The 13298-nt window shown below is 36.5% G+C and overlaps 1 protein-coding gene across 3 annotated transcripts; it reads left to right on the top strand.

The window, feature by feature from the left end:
- Positions 1–1810: 1810 nt before the first annotated feature.
- On the top strand, positions 1811–10566 carry LOC121299256 (insulin gene enhancer protein ISL-3-like). Of its 3 annotated transcripts, none has more exons than XM_041226923.1 (6): positions 1811–1919; positions 2555–2744; positions 3686–3948; positions 7058–7341; positions 8364–8531; positions 9838–10566. In XM_041226923.1, the coding sequence occupies exons 1-6, from the start codon at positions 1862–1864 to the stop codon at positions 9952–9954; spliced, it is 1080 nt and encodes a 359-aa protein (XP_041082857.1). In that variant the 5' UTR covers positions 1811–1861; the 3' UTR covers positions 9955–10566. The 3 variants fall into 3 exon arrangements, with proteins under 3 accessions (XP_041082857.1, XP_041082858.1, XP_041082856.1); XM_041226924.1 differs by having other exon boundaries at positions 7055–7341; positions 9907–10566; XM_041226922.1 differs by having other exon boundaries at positions 7055–7341.
- The last annotated feature ends 2732 nt before the right edge of the window (positions 10567–13298 follow it).

Genomic DNA, 13298 nt, shown 5'->3' with positions numbered 1-13298 from the left:
GTCAGGCTTTGATGAAGAGTTTAACATGATGTCCATTTCCTCCTTTTGATACAAAGTAACATTCCTAGTATAAAATGTACCGTATATGCAATGTATTATCTGTGTTACTAAACCTTATAGTCACGATTGTGATGCAAAGTTACAGTGTTTTTGTTTTGTTTCACAAAGCAGCGCAGCGGCTATTGTATCCTGGCGTTATTCTACTTTTGTATAGCCTATAGCCATACCATCTTACCGGTATGATGTTCAGAGTTATGTGTAAACCACAAATCACTTATCGCAAATAAACCTATCGCACAGGACGCAAAGTAATCAAATCAAATCACATGAATATGTCGGTTTCGGGGGCATGACATAGAAAACGTCACTTTTTCCTAACAGGTAGCATTGGCAGCAGATTAGTATTTAAAAAATCCGCAATCCGATCACATCGTTCAGAGATTCGTGTATTTCTAAAACAGGTGATGCTGTCGGCTAGTGGTGATTAAAAATACAATTGTGCAATTGTGAATTTGTCCAGTAGAGGTCACTCTTTTCGAGTAGAACTCCAGATTCTGCACAAAAAATTTAAACCAAAACCACATTAATTTTTTTGGTAGTTTCAATCATTGATTCATAACAGCGTGTAAACGAATTCAACAAAACATCACCAACGTTGCGAACAAGAGCCTTTACAAAAATGTCTCCCACTGAAATTGTGAAAATATAATTTATTCCAGCACAATCCACATACATTAATGTAAATAATGAATTCGTCATCAATGCATAAACTATTCCTTCAACATAAAGCCTACTGTAGCCTATTCGTTTAAAGTCACTGCACCAGCATTTACAGGCTTGTAGCATTCAAAGCAAATAGACGTCGGCAAGTTACGTATTCGACACAACTTCAGTATTATCCCGATAATTACTAGAGAACTGGGAAATCAATTTTTGCACCTATTTTCACCCTGTTTTTATTTTTTCAACCCCGAAATATATTCATATATAATGAATTCTAATTATTATTTTTTAACTGATTTTTAGACTTATAGGTTCGGTTTTAAATAAATACCTGAATAAACTGAAAAAAAAAAATACAATAAAGGTTCTAAAATATATAGGCTATATATTTTTAAATATAGCAATGTAAGGAAAACTCTTTTTGTCATATTAGCATCATTGGGTCGGACTGGATAGTCATTTTATTTTCCTCATGCTGAGTAAAACTGAACTTGACCTAGTTCGATTTTTGGCGCACCGCGTGTCTGGTGTTTTTCTCTCTGTATTTTGTCATGTTCAGAAAAAAAAAATAATAATCGTAATTTAGATTTTCCATTATTGTTAGCATTGTTGAAAATATAATCAATTATTGTAGACCGTTCATTGTTTGTTTAATTCACATGTTATCAAATTAAAATTCTGTATTTATTTGGCAGACGCCTTTATCCAAGGCAAAACAAATTGACAAAAAGCGCCATATAATACAGGAATATGTCTTCATCGACTGGAATAAAATACCTCTTTCTTCGGCAGTGATTACACGTTTTGGATATTGTGTGTGTATCTAGTTGTAATACGTTTCTTCTTCCTATATGTATTATATATTCCTATAGGATGGCTGCTCTTTTGAAAAGTAGGATTTGTTGAACTGAGTGTATTCGATCCATTGTCCTCCCTTCACCAATAACTTCACAGGTCTTCTTTTTGCTCCCTGGTGACGTGCCCGGGTCCCAGCTTGCGTGTGACGTCATGCTGCGTGTGGGACCTTGCAGACTCCCACTCACTCTAGTCTTGGGATAGAAGTCCTCAGTTAGCAAGGGACTGGGCAGCCAGCTTTCTACTTGTTTTTACACATTACACACTCCTTCACCCGTCCTGTATGGTGGATATCATTTTCAACTCTTCTTTCTTGGGTGATATGGGGGATCATTCCAAAAGTAAGTACACCTTTGCATTTCTCAAAATGATGATCTGTTTGCAATGTGTGTTATTATTTTATTTGCACGCTTTAGAATATGATTTCTGGTAAACTGCTACCTGCTACAATACAAAGCGCTGTGTGTCCACTTACCCAAACGCACGCACCAAGCGCAGTTTTAGTTAGAAAACGAACAGTGTTTAATCTATTTTATTTAAGCATTATTTATATTCTGAAGAGTAAGATGTACACCAGTGTACTTTTTTTATTTGCCAAACTGCAATGTAAAAACATTTTCCATATATAAATGTATTACAAAAATATATTTTTTCTCAATGACAACGTTGCAGATGCCTTCATAAATAAATATAGATATACCGGTACTGTGTGCTCTAGAGTGGAGAGGTTGGATTCATAGCATTGTGAAGATGGAATATTGCACACACCGTTTTACATGATTTTGTATGTCAGCAGTAATGTTTCCTATAAACACATATAAATGCGTAGAACAAAAAAAAACTGACTATATACAACATTTTCAAATTTATTATCAAACTATTTTGACCTTTATACGCACTATTACAGTATGCAAAAAAGAAGCGGGCACATACAAATGCTTTCAAAATATAATGACATTTAACCTGCTCTTGTTAGAGAAGTCTGGAATTGCCATGTGTGTGGGCTGTGGAAGTCAGATCCGTGACCAGTACATCTTGAGGGTCTCCCCGGACTTGGAGTGGCATGCTGCCTGTTTAAAGTGCTCAGAGTGCAGCCAGTACCTGGACGAGTCGTGCACTTGCTTCGTCAGGGACGGCAAAACATACTGCAAGAGAGATTATGTCAGGTGAGAATTTTAACAACAAACACCAGCTTGTGAGAACGCTCATGGCAAATAGAGTGGATCAGTCCCAGGCCTAATAAAACAAGCAGAATAAGTATAAGACCGCGTATATCAGCGTCCCATATTGCGGACACTTTTTATGGAGAAAAATGTTATAAATTATGTTTGTAAATCATGTTACTGTCTGAAAAAAATTACTGTAAAGCATATTGATATATTGACATGTTCATTTATATATACACTATACAACACTATTCCTTAAAATACATATTTGTGTTTAAAATGTGATGTTAGGATAAACCGCATCTATAATTTTTTTTTTTTTTTTTATAGAATGTTGAATTAAACTTATCAAAAACATAATTAGTTGTCTAAACTTCACAAAATTAATGGCATTTAAAAAATTGCATTATCGATAAATATGATATGCTGTCATTCAGTATATGGATTGTATATTTGTAATGCATAAAAAAGAAACACAAATGGTTCAGACCAAACACAAGCACAAAAGGTTCGGTAGTTTTTACAAAAGGTTTATTTTTTATTATTTTTTTTTTAGTATAAATGTCAGGAACATCTTACAATATACATATATTTCGCATTTCACACTTAATTTGTATTTAATATATATATATATATATAGATATATATATATATATTATATATATATATATATAATATGGGATATATATACCCTCTGGGAGACTATAGGCCAATAATGGTGATGGCTACAATATTAAGGGAAATTGTTATTCCCTATATTCACTGCTCCTTGAAGCTGTTTCGAAAAACAAAAACTATTTATACAATAAGCAAAGCTGTTCACGTGCGTATACACAGTTATTTTGCTTTTTTTGCAAGCAGTTTTTAAATATTGCAATAGTGTCTTAAAGTTGTGCAATTAACCACGGTTTTTTTTTTTTTTTTTTTTTTTTTTTTTTCAGGTTGTTTGGTATAAAATGCGCAAAATGCAACGCTGGTTTCAGCAGCAGTGACCTGGTGATGCGAGCTCGAGACAACGTGTATCACATCGAATGCTTCAGGTGCTCGGTTTGCAGCAGACAGCTCCTGCCCGGGGACGAGTTCTCCCTGCGGGAAGAGGAACTTCTGTGCCGTGCTGATCACAGTCTGCTCCTGGACAGAAGCTCGGCAGGAAGCCCTCTCAGCCCGGGACACATGCACTCCAACAGATCTCTTCATATGACAGGTAAACACTGTTTCTGGAATGTTAGGAGTAAGGGTAATGTTACAACCCGCTTTAATTGGCCTGATGTAAGAAAATGCGTGTTTGTAGATTTATACACGTTCTGCTAAATGAGCCTCAATCTGCTCACGCTAAAATAAAATACAAAAAAAAAAAAAAAAAAAAAAAAAAAAAAAAAAACATTGCGGTGCAAATATGTTATATAGACAATGCATACACAGTTATCACTAATATTACTATACTTTTAACGAACTTAGACATTTTTAATTATATATATATATATATATATATATATATATATATATATATATATATATATATATATATATATATACTTAATATATAAAGTTGAAGCAGCAAGACATGTAGCCTATTGTTGATTTTGTTTAATTATTTTAAAATCAATAATCTTCAAGGTCTGAATTGGTACTCAGACGTGTTTTTAACGTCAGCACAAGTATTATTATTATTAAAATATCCATTTGCATAAACATCCGTTGTTTAAAAACAAAACCAAAAAAAATCTTATGTGCTGACGAGCCATTTTGATGACAGCAGTTGTGTTATTTCTAACTTTCTCTGCGTCAACAGGCTAAGAAAATAATTGTTTATAACTTTAGCTTAAAATACTCCTGCGAAAGAAGTCCAAGTTCCCCTTTTTATTTAGAATTAAACTGTTGTAAAATGTTCTGGGATATAGAATGTTAAAACTCGAGGAGAATGTATCTCTTTAAAAAGCTGGTGTCAATAATTCATTGTGTTATTTTTGCATGCAATAAATAATGCATCATTCGTGTAAAACGCTTCCTATTATAGACCTGTATGGGTGCTATTTATTTTAATAATGTAATTTAGTACAGTATCAGTACGTTCAGCGTGTCTCGTTTAAATGCAGGCATGTCGGCTGTAGGTACCTACAGTTACAGTAAATACTTCGTTTGTTCGATTAAGGAAAACACATGTATTTGTTAAATCTCTGATTAAGATTAACACAGCTTGTATAGCATTTAACACAAATCGTGTGTTTTTAAAACAACCGCCGCTGCCCTTAATCGAACAATAGTAACCCTTACAAATCCGGTTAGTTTTGCATGCAGTGGACCTCTATGACAGTTCCTCAAGATCTTGGACAAGAACAGCCGACACCGGTTACGATAACAATGATTTCAGTTGACTGATGATCTTTACGCATTGTTGTCGCTTATATATCTCAATTATAAAATAACCAAACATATAAATTGTATCCACCCCATCTCCCCCAATTTTTTCATAATATCACAAAGTTATCCTAATCCATGCATGGTCTGATACTCTGTCTGCTGTTGTAATCTCTTACAATCACAGTTTTAGAAGCGCTGTTATTTTAACCGTTAACACCAGCTCGATTTCAACGATGTTGTCGGCAAAAACAAAACAAAAAAAAGGGGTTCTGGTCGCAGGGTACATTTGGTCGTTTAATCGCGTAGGTTATACAGACGCCTGCTGGCATGTGCAGTGATTTGAGTTTGCTAGTCTAACTGAATGCTTTTTGGCTTTAAGTCATAAATGGCTCTATATATCACAAGAAAAGAAACTCCGGGCATTCTTGTTTAAACAATGGAGAGAGTTGCTCTTTAAAAAATATTATTATTATTATTATTATTATTATTATTATTATTATTATTATTATTATTATTATTATTAGTGTTTATTAGTTTTTAAACGTTTACTTTTTTTACAGGCTAGCAGTGTAACACAAACAGATTTTTTTTTTTTTTTTTTTTTTTTTACTGGTTATTGTATTTACATTTGCTAACTTGCAATATTTTAATATTATTTTACAGACAAAAAGGTTACAGTGTTTTTTTTCTGTATTTTTTTGCAGATCAAAACAATTCTGTGTATAATATTTGTCTATGTTGTGTTATGTGCCTGCTTTGATTGGTTTACTAATCTGCTCACTGCATTCTTTGTTAGCAGAAGATTGCTTAAGTTTGTATCCTTCTTTATAACAAAGTATTATCTCTTCATATTCACTGCTATTGTTTTTGTTATAGAATTCAGGGGCTGGGAATTATAATTATATAAATAATGTATTATATCCCATTGTTATTGCATGTTGTGCAAACATTGTGGATGCATTTTTATGATTTCTGTCTGGCTGTAAAATGTGCATTTGATGAATATTGGAAATACTGTTTTAATATTGGGGCCATAGGCTATTAACAAACAGTAGGTGAGTACTGCTATAAATAGAAACCAGTTTGGACTATAAGCCAGTTAATATCTTCCATGGAGGATTTTTTTTGAAAAAAAAGCATTGGCTCCAAATGTTTCGTAATGCATACCATACATTAACAGTTAATATGGAAAGTGGATATGCAGGGTCTGTGTGACCAGCCAGACAAAACAATAGCATAGGCCAGGCCTGCAACCCTCTCCCCCCCCTCCACCTCCACACACACACACAGCCCAAACCCCACACACACACACACACACACACACACACACACACACACACACACACACACACCCCAAACCCCAACCACAAACACACACACCCCTCCCCCAAACCCCAACCACACATACACACAAATCCCTCTCCCCAAACCCCAACCACACACACACACTCCCCCAAACCCCAACCACACACACACACACACACACACACACATCCCTCTCCCCAAACCCCAACCACATACACACACATCCCCCAAACCCCAACCACACACACACACACACACACCCCTCTCCCCAAACCCCAACCACATACACACACATCCGCCAAACCCCAACCACACACACACACACACACACACACACACACACACACACACACACACACACACACACACACACACACACACACACACATCCCTCTCCCCAAACCCCAACCACACACACACATATCCCCCAAACTCCAACCACACATTTTACTATCATAAAAAAGGTTTATATTTTTCAATGGCGTGCAGGACCCAATTTTCTCTATTTAATGCATTGTTTGTAAAGGTGTGCTGAAGATATTTGTTGAAATGTAACCTATATGCCAGGATTCTTATATATTAGGCTATACAAATGTCAGTGAACAACCCAAATGGCAATTTTGTAACTGAAGAATTCTCTTTAGCAGACCCGGTGTCAGCCCGACAGCCCTCACTCAGATCACACGTCCATAAACAGACAGAGAAAACCACTCGTGTGCGGACTGTTCTCAACGAGAAGCAGCTTCACACCTTACGGACCTGCTACAATGCCAACCCGAGGCCCGACGCCCTTATGAAGGAACAGCTGGTTGAAATGACTGGCCTGAGTCCGAGAGTCATCAGAGTGTGGTTTCAGAACAAACGATGCAAAGACAAGAAGAGGTCCATCTTCATGAAGCAACTCCAGCAGCAACAGCAGAACGACAAAACTGTAAGCATTGTGAAATTTAAACCGTGACATTATACTCAAGGTGTGTGTGCAGCCTACATGGCAAATTATGCATATAAATTTGTTGGCCACACGTCATTTACCTTTTATTTAAAGGATAGGACTATATAATAATAATAATAATAATAATAATAATAATAATAATAATAATAATAATAATAATAATAATTTCCTACACAAGTTCCCCGTTTTGGCTGAATAGATCCTAATGCTATTATCACTCAGTAACTTTCTGCGCAATTTCAGGAAAATAAATAATATGCCTATAGTATAGTCCTACATTTAATTTTCCCTATCCATCTGGAAAGAAGAAACGACCTGCTGGTTTAAAAACAGCTCTAAAGGTTATAGCTTAAAGTTTGTGAAACTTAACGACTTTACAGGGATTGTTAAAAAGGTTTTATTTAAAAAGGAAAATTGTTAAGATATGTCAAGTAGGCCTAACTAATCTATGACCTCAGATGACATGAAAAGGCTCCAGTCCTTTCTAGCGAGTCCGGATTGCCTCATTATGTTTATGTTTCTCAATCAGTTAAATTTTGCTTTGAAATTATATCTTGCTGGATGATAACCTATTCAAAACCTTCATGTTGAATGTAGGCCTACAGTATCTTCATTTGCAGATAATGAAAATTCTATCGGCAGTGCGACATTAGAATTCAGCTCAGTGCATAATGGTAACTTTGCAGTCCAAAAGTCATTGCACACACAGGTACCACAAAACAAACTGCATGAAGGGAAGGCTACACCTGCACTGTAAACAAGTAAGGCCTACAGTGTGTGTTCTATCTCAATAGATAGACCATAGCAAGTAGGCCTAAAGTTAAATTTGAAACCATTCTAATTCGTCTCTAACACCTTCTTTGAATGTTTTAATGAACAGTGAAGGGTAGGCAGGGATGCCCAGACCTATGTGTGATTCAGACTCTATCACAATTGGTGTGTTTATAGTTGAGGTGTTTAATTTTGTCATGATTTTTTTTCTGTTGGTGTGCTTCCCTTAGAGCCTGCAGGGACTAACTGGGACTCCGCTGGTAGCTGGCAGTCCAATCCGTCATGACAATGCTGTTGAAGGGAACACGGTGGAGGTCCAGACCTACCAACCACCATGGAAAGCCCTGAGTGAATTTGCCTTGCAGAGTGACCTGGACCAACCTGCCTTTCAACAGCTGGTAAGTCAAACAGAGAGTGAGCCGAGCCAGTTGTGTCATATTGTTATAATAGGTAAAACTTTTTTTTTTTTTTTTTTTTTTAAGTTCTAAATATGAACCTAAAAAGTTCTATATAAATGAGGGTTGTCTTAATAAAATGTTGCTCCGAAGCTGTGTACATAGATTCTCTCAATCAGCTTCTTGGGAAATCAGATCTTCTGAAATGGGCTGTGGCTGTAGTGCAAGTATAATTTACTAGTGATCAAGTACAGTGCGCTTAGCATTTTAGCAAAGTCTATTAGTAATACACATCCTACCTATTTGCACAGATAAGTTATGCGCTGTGTAAGAGAAGTGTGTATTTCATACCGTTTACATGGACAAAGCCCTACAGGTTAAATGCATCTCATTAACATAATAATAATAATAATAATAATAATAATAATAAATAATAATAATAATAATAATAATAATAATAATAATAATAATAAAACGCAATGGAGACGTTTTCTAAATAAATAACGTAGTGTTAAAAGTATAACACATTCGGTATTCGGGTAATTCTGTAACATTACCAGTTTGTTTTTTCTTGCACTGGTAAACACTCCGTGAATATACTTGCCCTTTATATTATCTGAAATCTGATTTATTTATTTATTTATTTATTTTTTGCTTTGGCAACTCTTGCACGGATGTAGCTGCTCTAACGTAATGAGGTGCAGAATGAAAACCCTGAACGCTTTCCGGGTGATAATACTTCATACGGGTCAATGTATTTCCTCAATAAGTGATTACAGAAGGAAAAAAGGAGCAAAGGTGAAGTACCCGTAGAGTAGTCAGTTGTACAGTGGCATGTATTTTGACAGTGTTAAACAGTCTGCCCGCGTATCCATTTATTACAAGGCGTGTGGCTCTAGTGCATGAAGTAAAGCTATTAGGGACAATAAGTTTAGTATTTACATTCATTTCGTGAACAAATTAAAGGATGTTGTATTCTTAACACAAAGTTGTAAATCCCTGGTCATTAATATTCGTTTGTATTCTCTGATTATGCGAGTCCAGCAATTTATTTATTTATTTATTTTAAATAACATCCATTAGACCGGTAGAAATTCCTTCTTTATATATATTATAATATAAATATATATATATATATATATATATATATATATATATATAGAGAGAGAGAGAGAGAGAGAGAGAGAGAGAGAGAGAGAGAGAGAGAGAGAGAGAGAGAGAGAGAGAAATTATTTCGAGATGGGAATTGTAAAATAGTTAGTGGACAGACTAGTTCTAATTTTAATTAAATGTGTGTCTTTCATCCCAGGTGTCTTTTTCCGAGTCCGGTTCCTTGGGTAATTCTTCTGGCAGTGATGTGACTTCTTTGTCATCCCAGTTACCAGACACTCCGAACAGCATGGTACCGAGCCCCGTGGAGACGTGAGACCGAGCGAGGAGCAACAGGTTCCGGACCCAGCATGTTCCCACTGCCCCGCATGAGAACAGACCAGTCTTAGCTCATCGCAACATCAAAATCGTTTTTATTTTTCATTTGAAAACAAAGAAGATGTGACTTGAAAGCTACCGCAACATTGAACATTGTCCTGGAAACTTGAGACACAGCCCTGCATTGTTGGGATGCCCTTGTCTGTCTAGAACTTGGTTTAATTCCATTGGACTCCAAGGTACAGGAACAATCCAACTCTTCCGAAGGATGTATAAACCGGCCTTCCTGAAATGGGCAGGGAGCCAGTCACTCATCTCGACTGAAACTGGTCATTCGGACCATTATGTCTTGTTGCTTCAACACGTGACACTTTGTTCTGTTCCTCCCGTGCTCGTTCCTGACTTCAGAAACCCTTCCCCGTGTTTGTCTTAATTCGCATGATTGCCGGAGATGATGTAAAACAGACTATTGTTGTAAAATATTGTATCTTATGGATGGAGGACAGATTGTTTGAGCCTCTAAAGAACACAAGTAAGTTATTGTTATTTATTGTCAGAACAGCAGTTTCGAACAACAGGGATTGATATTTGATCTTTAATAAAACGTTGTAAATGCTGCTTGTCGAAAAACTTGATTTCACACACACTGGGCTGTCGGTTGCTTTGTGCACTGTCAATTCTAACTGAGCACTGAAAAGCACTCTTAAACGGATTAGCAATGGACGAATGGGCTTGGGTTGAATTCTATAGGGCGCACCATTGAAAGATGGAAGTCAGACTCCCCAACACTTAATTAAGCTGTTGATATCCCGCCCACCTCGTTCAATTGAGATACAATTTAAAATAATTACATGCTTTTCTTCCCTGCTCCATTGTAGGCCAAATTCACAACGCATTTACCTCCAGCTATATTTGCACGTTTTTATTATTTTTTTTACATTATTATTATTTTTTTTAACAGACTGATGTTACTGAACTAACAAGAAACAGCAAGGTACACGCACACCCTCTAAAATAACTCCCTCAGTTATTTATTTAAAACGTTTTAACGGCAAAGTTTTATTTTCTTTTTAGATTAAAATACATGTTAAGGTAGCATGGTGGTAAATTATTTCTGAATACAGCCCTGGATTGCACTGCCACGTATTTAGATAATGACAATTTTAAAAACAAGCAAACAATGCTGGTGTAATATTTGCGTTAATGTTGCATATAGGTCATCATAAAATCAATCACGACATGTTTGATTTGTCCCAGACCGTCACGATTATGGTCAGGGCACTGGGAAATGAATGAAGATACTGCATAATTAATCTATAAAATACGCTTTACCCAAAGACGTGTAGACAGCTGCATGTTATACCGTTAAAATGATTGTACTCCTCTGCGTTACCGTGTTCATTTGACACAGTTTCTCCACAGAACTGTAAATGGTCAAGCTTATTTTTATATTTTATGGAAGTATTAACATACACTTTCATTTGTTAACGACTGCACTGTCTATAAGTCATGAACCGCAGGCTACAAGAAGCTGGAACCTGTACCACTGAATTATGCTTGAATGGAAATAAATTAACAAGGTAACGTAATAACTTTAAGCAAGGATACTCGATTACAAATGCAGTGTAGAGAAATAAAAAAAAAGGATTACAGTACATGCTTTTTAGTAATACTTGTGTGGATATTTAGTACCGCATTAAAATACGATTATTCCTTTTCCTGTCAGTGATAATATTTTCGAAGCTGTTTTGCATCATGCTAACCCCCCTGCATTGAAATATCACTGCTTGTGGTCGTAGGTGTATCTGGATTCTCTGTGTGGTCGAAGGGTTAAACAGACATTTAAAAGGAGGATGGAAGTGGCTGTAAGACCTCATCTATTGTTACAACATACATTTTTTTAACAATGCCATATATGGTTCACATTGTTGACTTTTCAAAACTATTTGACTTATAATTGAGTAACATATATTCTGTGTTGCTTGAAGGTTCAGTTTGATTTGGCATGTGGCATAGGAAATAAACAAAGATAAATGTCTGTATAGAAAGAGAGAGAACAAAAAGAAACATTTGAACTTATAAATAAAACTCAGCTAAAATAAGACCCACCCAAACTAATAACACATGGTCAATTTAGAAACGTACTGGCCACAACACACAAGACTGGGATAACCATAAGTGCACGTCCAAGCCTTTCATTTGTAAATCTGTTTTAAGCATGGCTAACCCTTTAAATGCTGGTGCAAACAAAAATACCAGCGGCGATGAATTCGGTGGTAAACTGGTCCTCAGGCAGCCTCTGCAGATTTTGATGGGATCAACCCAGTTTCACTTGTTACGTCACAAGTCTAGACAGCGGACAAGGATCGGCGGCTTCTTATCTGCGCTTGGCATCACCTGCAAACGATACACTGAATGAAGCCACAACAAACCCACTTGTTTCTTTGACAGGAGGTTGTATTGAAGGGAAGTCCATCTCCCAGACCCATTCTGGCGTGTCTGGGTTTATTTTCATTCGATCGCAGGGTCCGGGCTGGGAATCGCCGCTGGCCACAGAATGCCCAGGTCAACCCGGATTGACATTTCAGACCTCAACAATTTGTTTCTGAGGATCGGCTTTGTGATCGCAGGAAATAACAGTTACTTGAAATCTCCAGGAGACTTCGGGGCATAGATGGAAATTTAAGACTGGTGTTTTCATTCAACGAATTATTTAACCCGTTCGCTTCCAACAACAGGCCCATAAACAAACTATCTATATATATACAAACAGGGAGGGGTGCTACATTTCTGATAAATCACGCTGAAACATACAACAACATGTTTACTTTCCTATACCAAGAAGTATTCAAACATTTGTTTCCATCACAAATAAGCATTAATCATTCTCAATTTATCGTGACTCACATCAGTTGATATGGGTTTAACGGAACCTCGTTTAACACTTCCACGAAATCATGCATGCGTGGTTATTTATTTAACAAAATAATCTGATTTTCAAACATGGTCATTTTTTTTCTCTCTCTCCCTCACCCAAATCTCACAAGCGGGGGGGTGGGGGTGGGGGGGGGGGGGGGTTAAAATACTACACATTGACCCCTCCCCCTCTCCACCCACCTCCGCAGATCTCAACCATGTAAGGAGTTTAAAGTAAAGATTAAAACAAGATGTTTGTATACACCTGGGAATCAAAGGCTCCCACACTGCGGAATGCAAAACATAAATGCGAAGTGGTAGGTCATTCTTATCTACAACATTATGTATAGCACACAAGTTTAAGATCGTGCTTGACATTAAGGGCAAAATAGGAAAAAGCCTGGAGGCTGTTGCAAATGGTTTATG

Source organism: Polyodon spathula, chromosome 24, assembly GCF_017654505.1.
Source record: "Polyodon spathula isolate WHYD16114869_AA chromosome 24, ASM1765450v1, whole genome shotgun sequence".
Classification (NCBI taxonomy): domain Eukaryota; kingdom Metazoa; phylum Chordata; class Actinopteri; order Acipenseriformes; family Polyodontidae; genus Polyodon; species Polyodon spathula.
Note: the sequence above shows the minus strand (reverse complement) of the source record. Positions and strands in the feature narration are given on the sequence as shown.

What these genes read in the sequence shown, in the direction of transcription:
- LOC121299256 (XM_041226922.1), top strand. Translation starts at nt 1,862, where the DNA reads ATGGTGGATATCATTTTCAACTCTTCTTTCTTGGGTGATATGGGGGAT. An exon ending in TATGGGGGATCATTCCAAAA is followed by an intron (nt 1,920 to 2,554) that starts GTAAGTACACCT and finishes TGCTCTTGTTAG; the next exon opens with AGAAGTCTGGAATTGCCATG. An exon ending in AACAGCAGAACGACAAAACT is followed by an intron (nt 7,342 to 8,363) that starts GTAAGCATTGTG and finishes TGCTTCCCTTAG; the next exon opens with AGCCTGCAGGGACTAACTGG.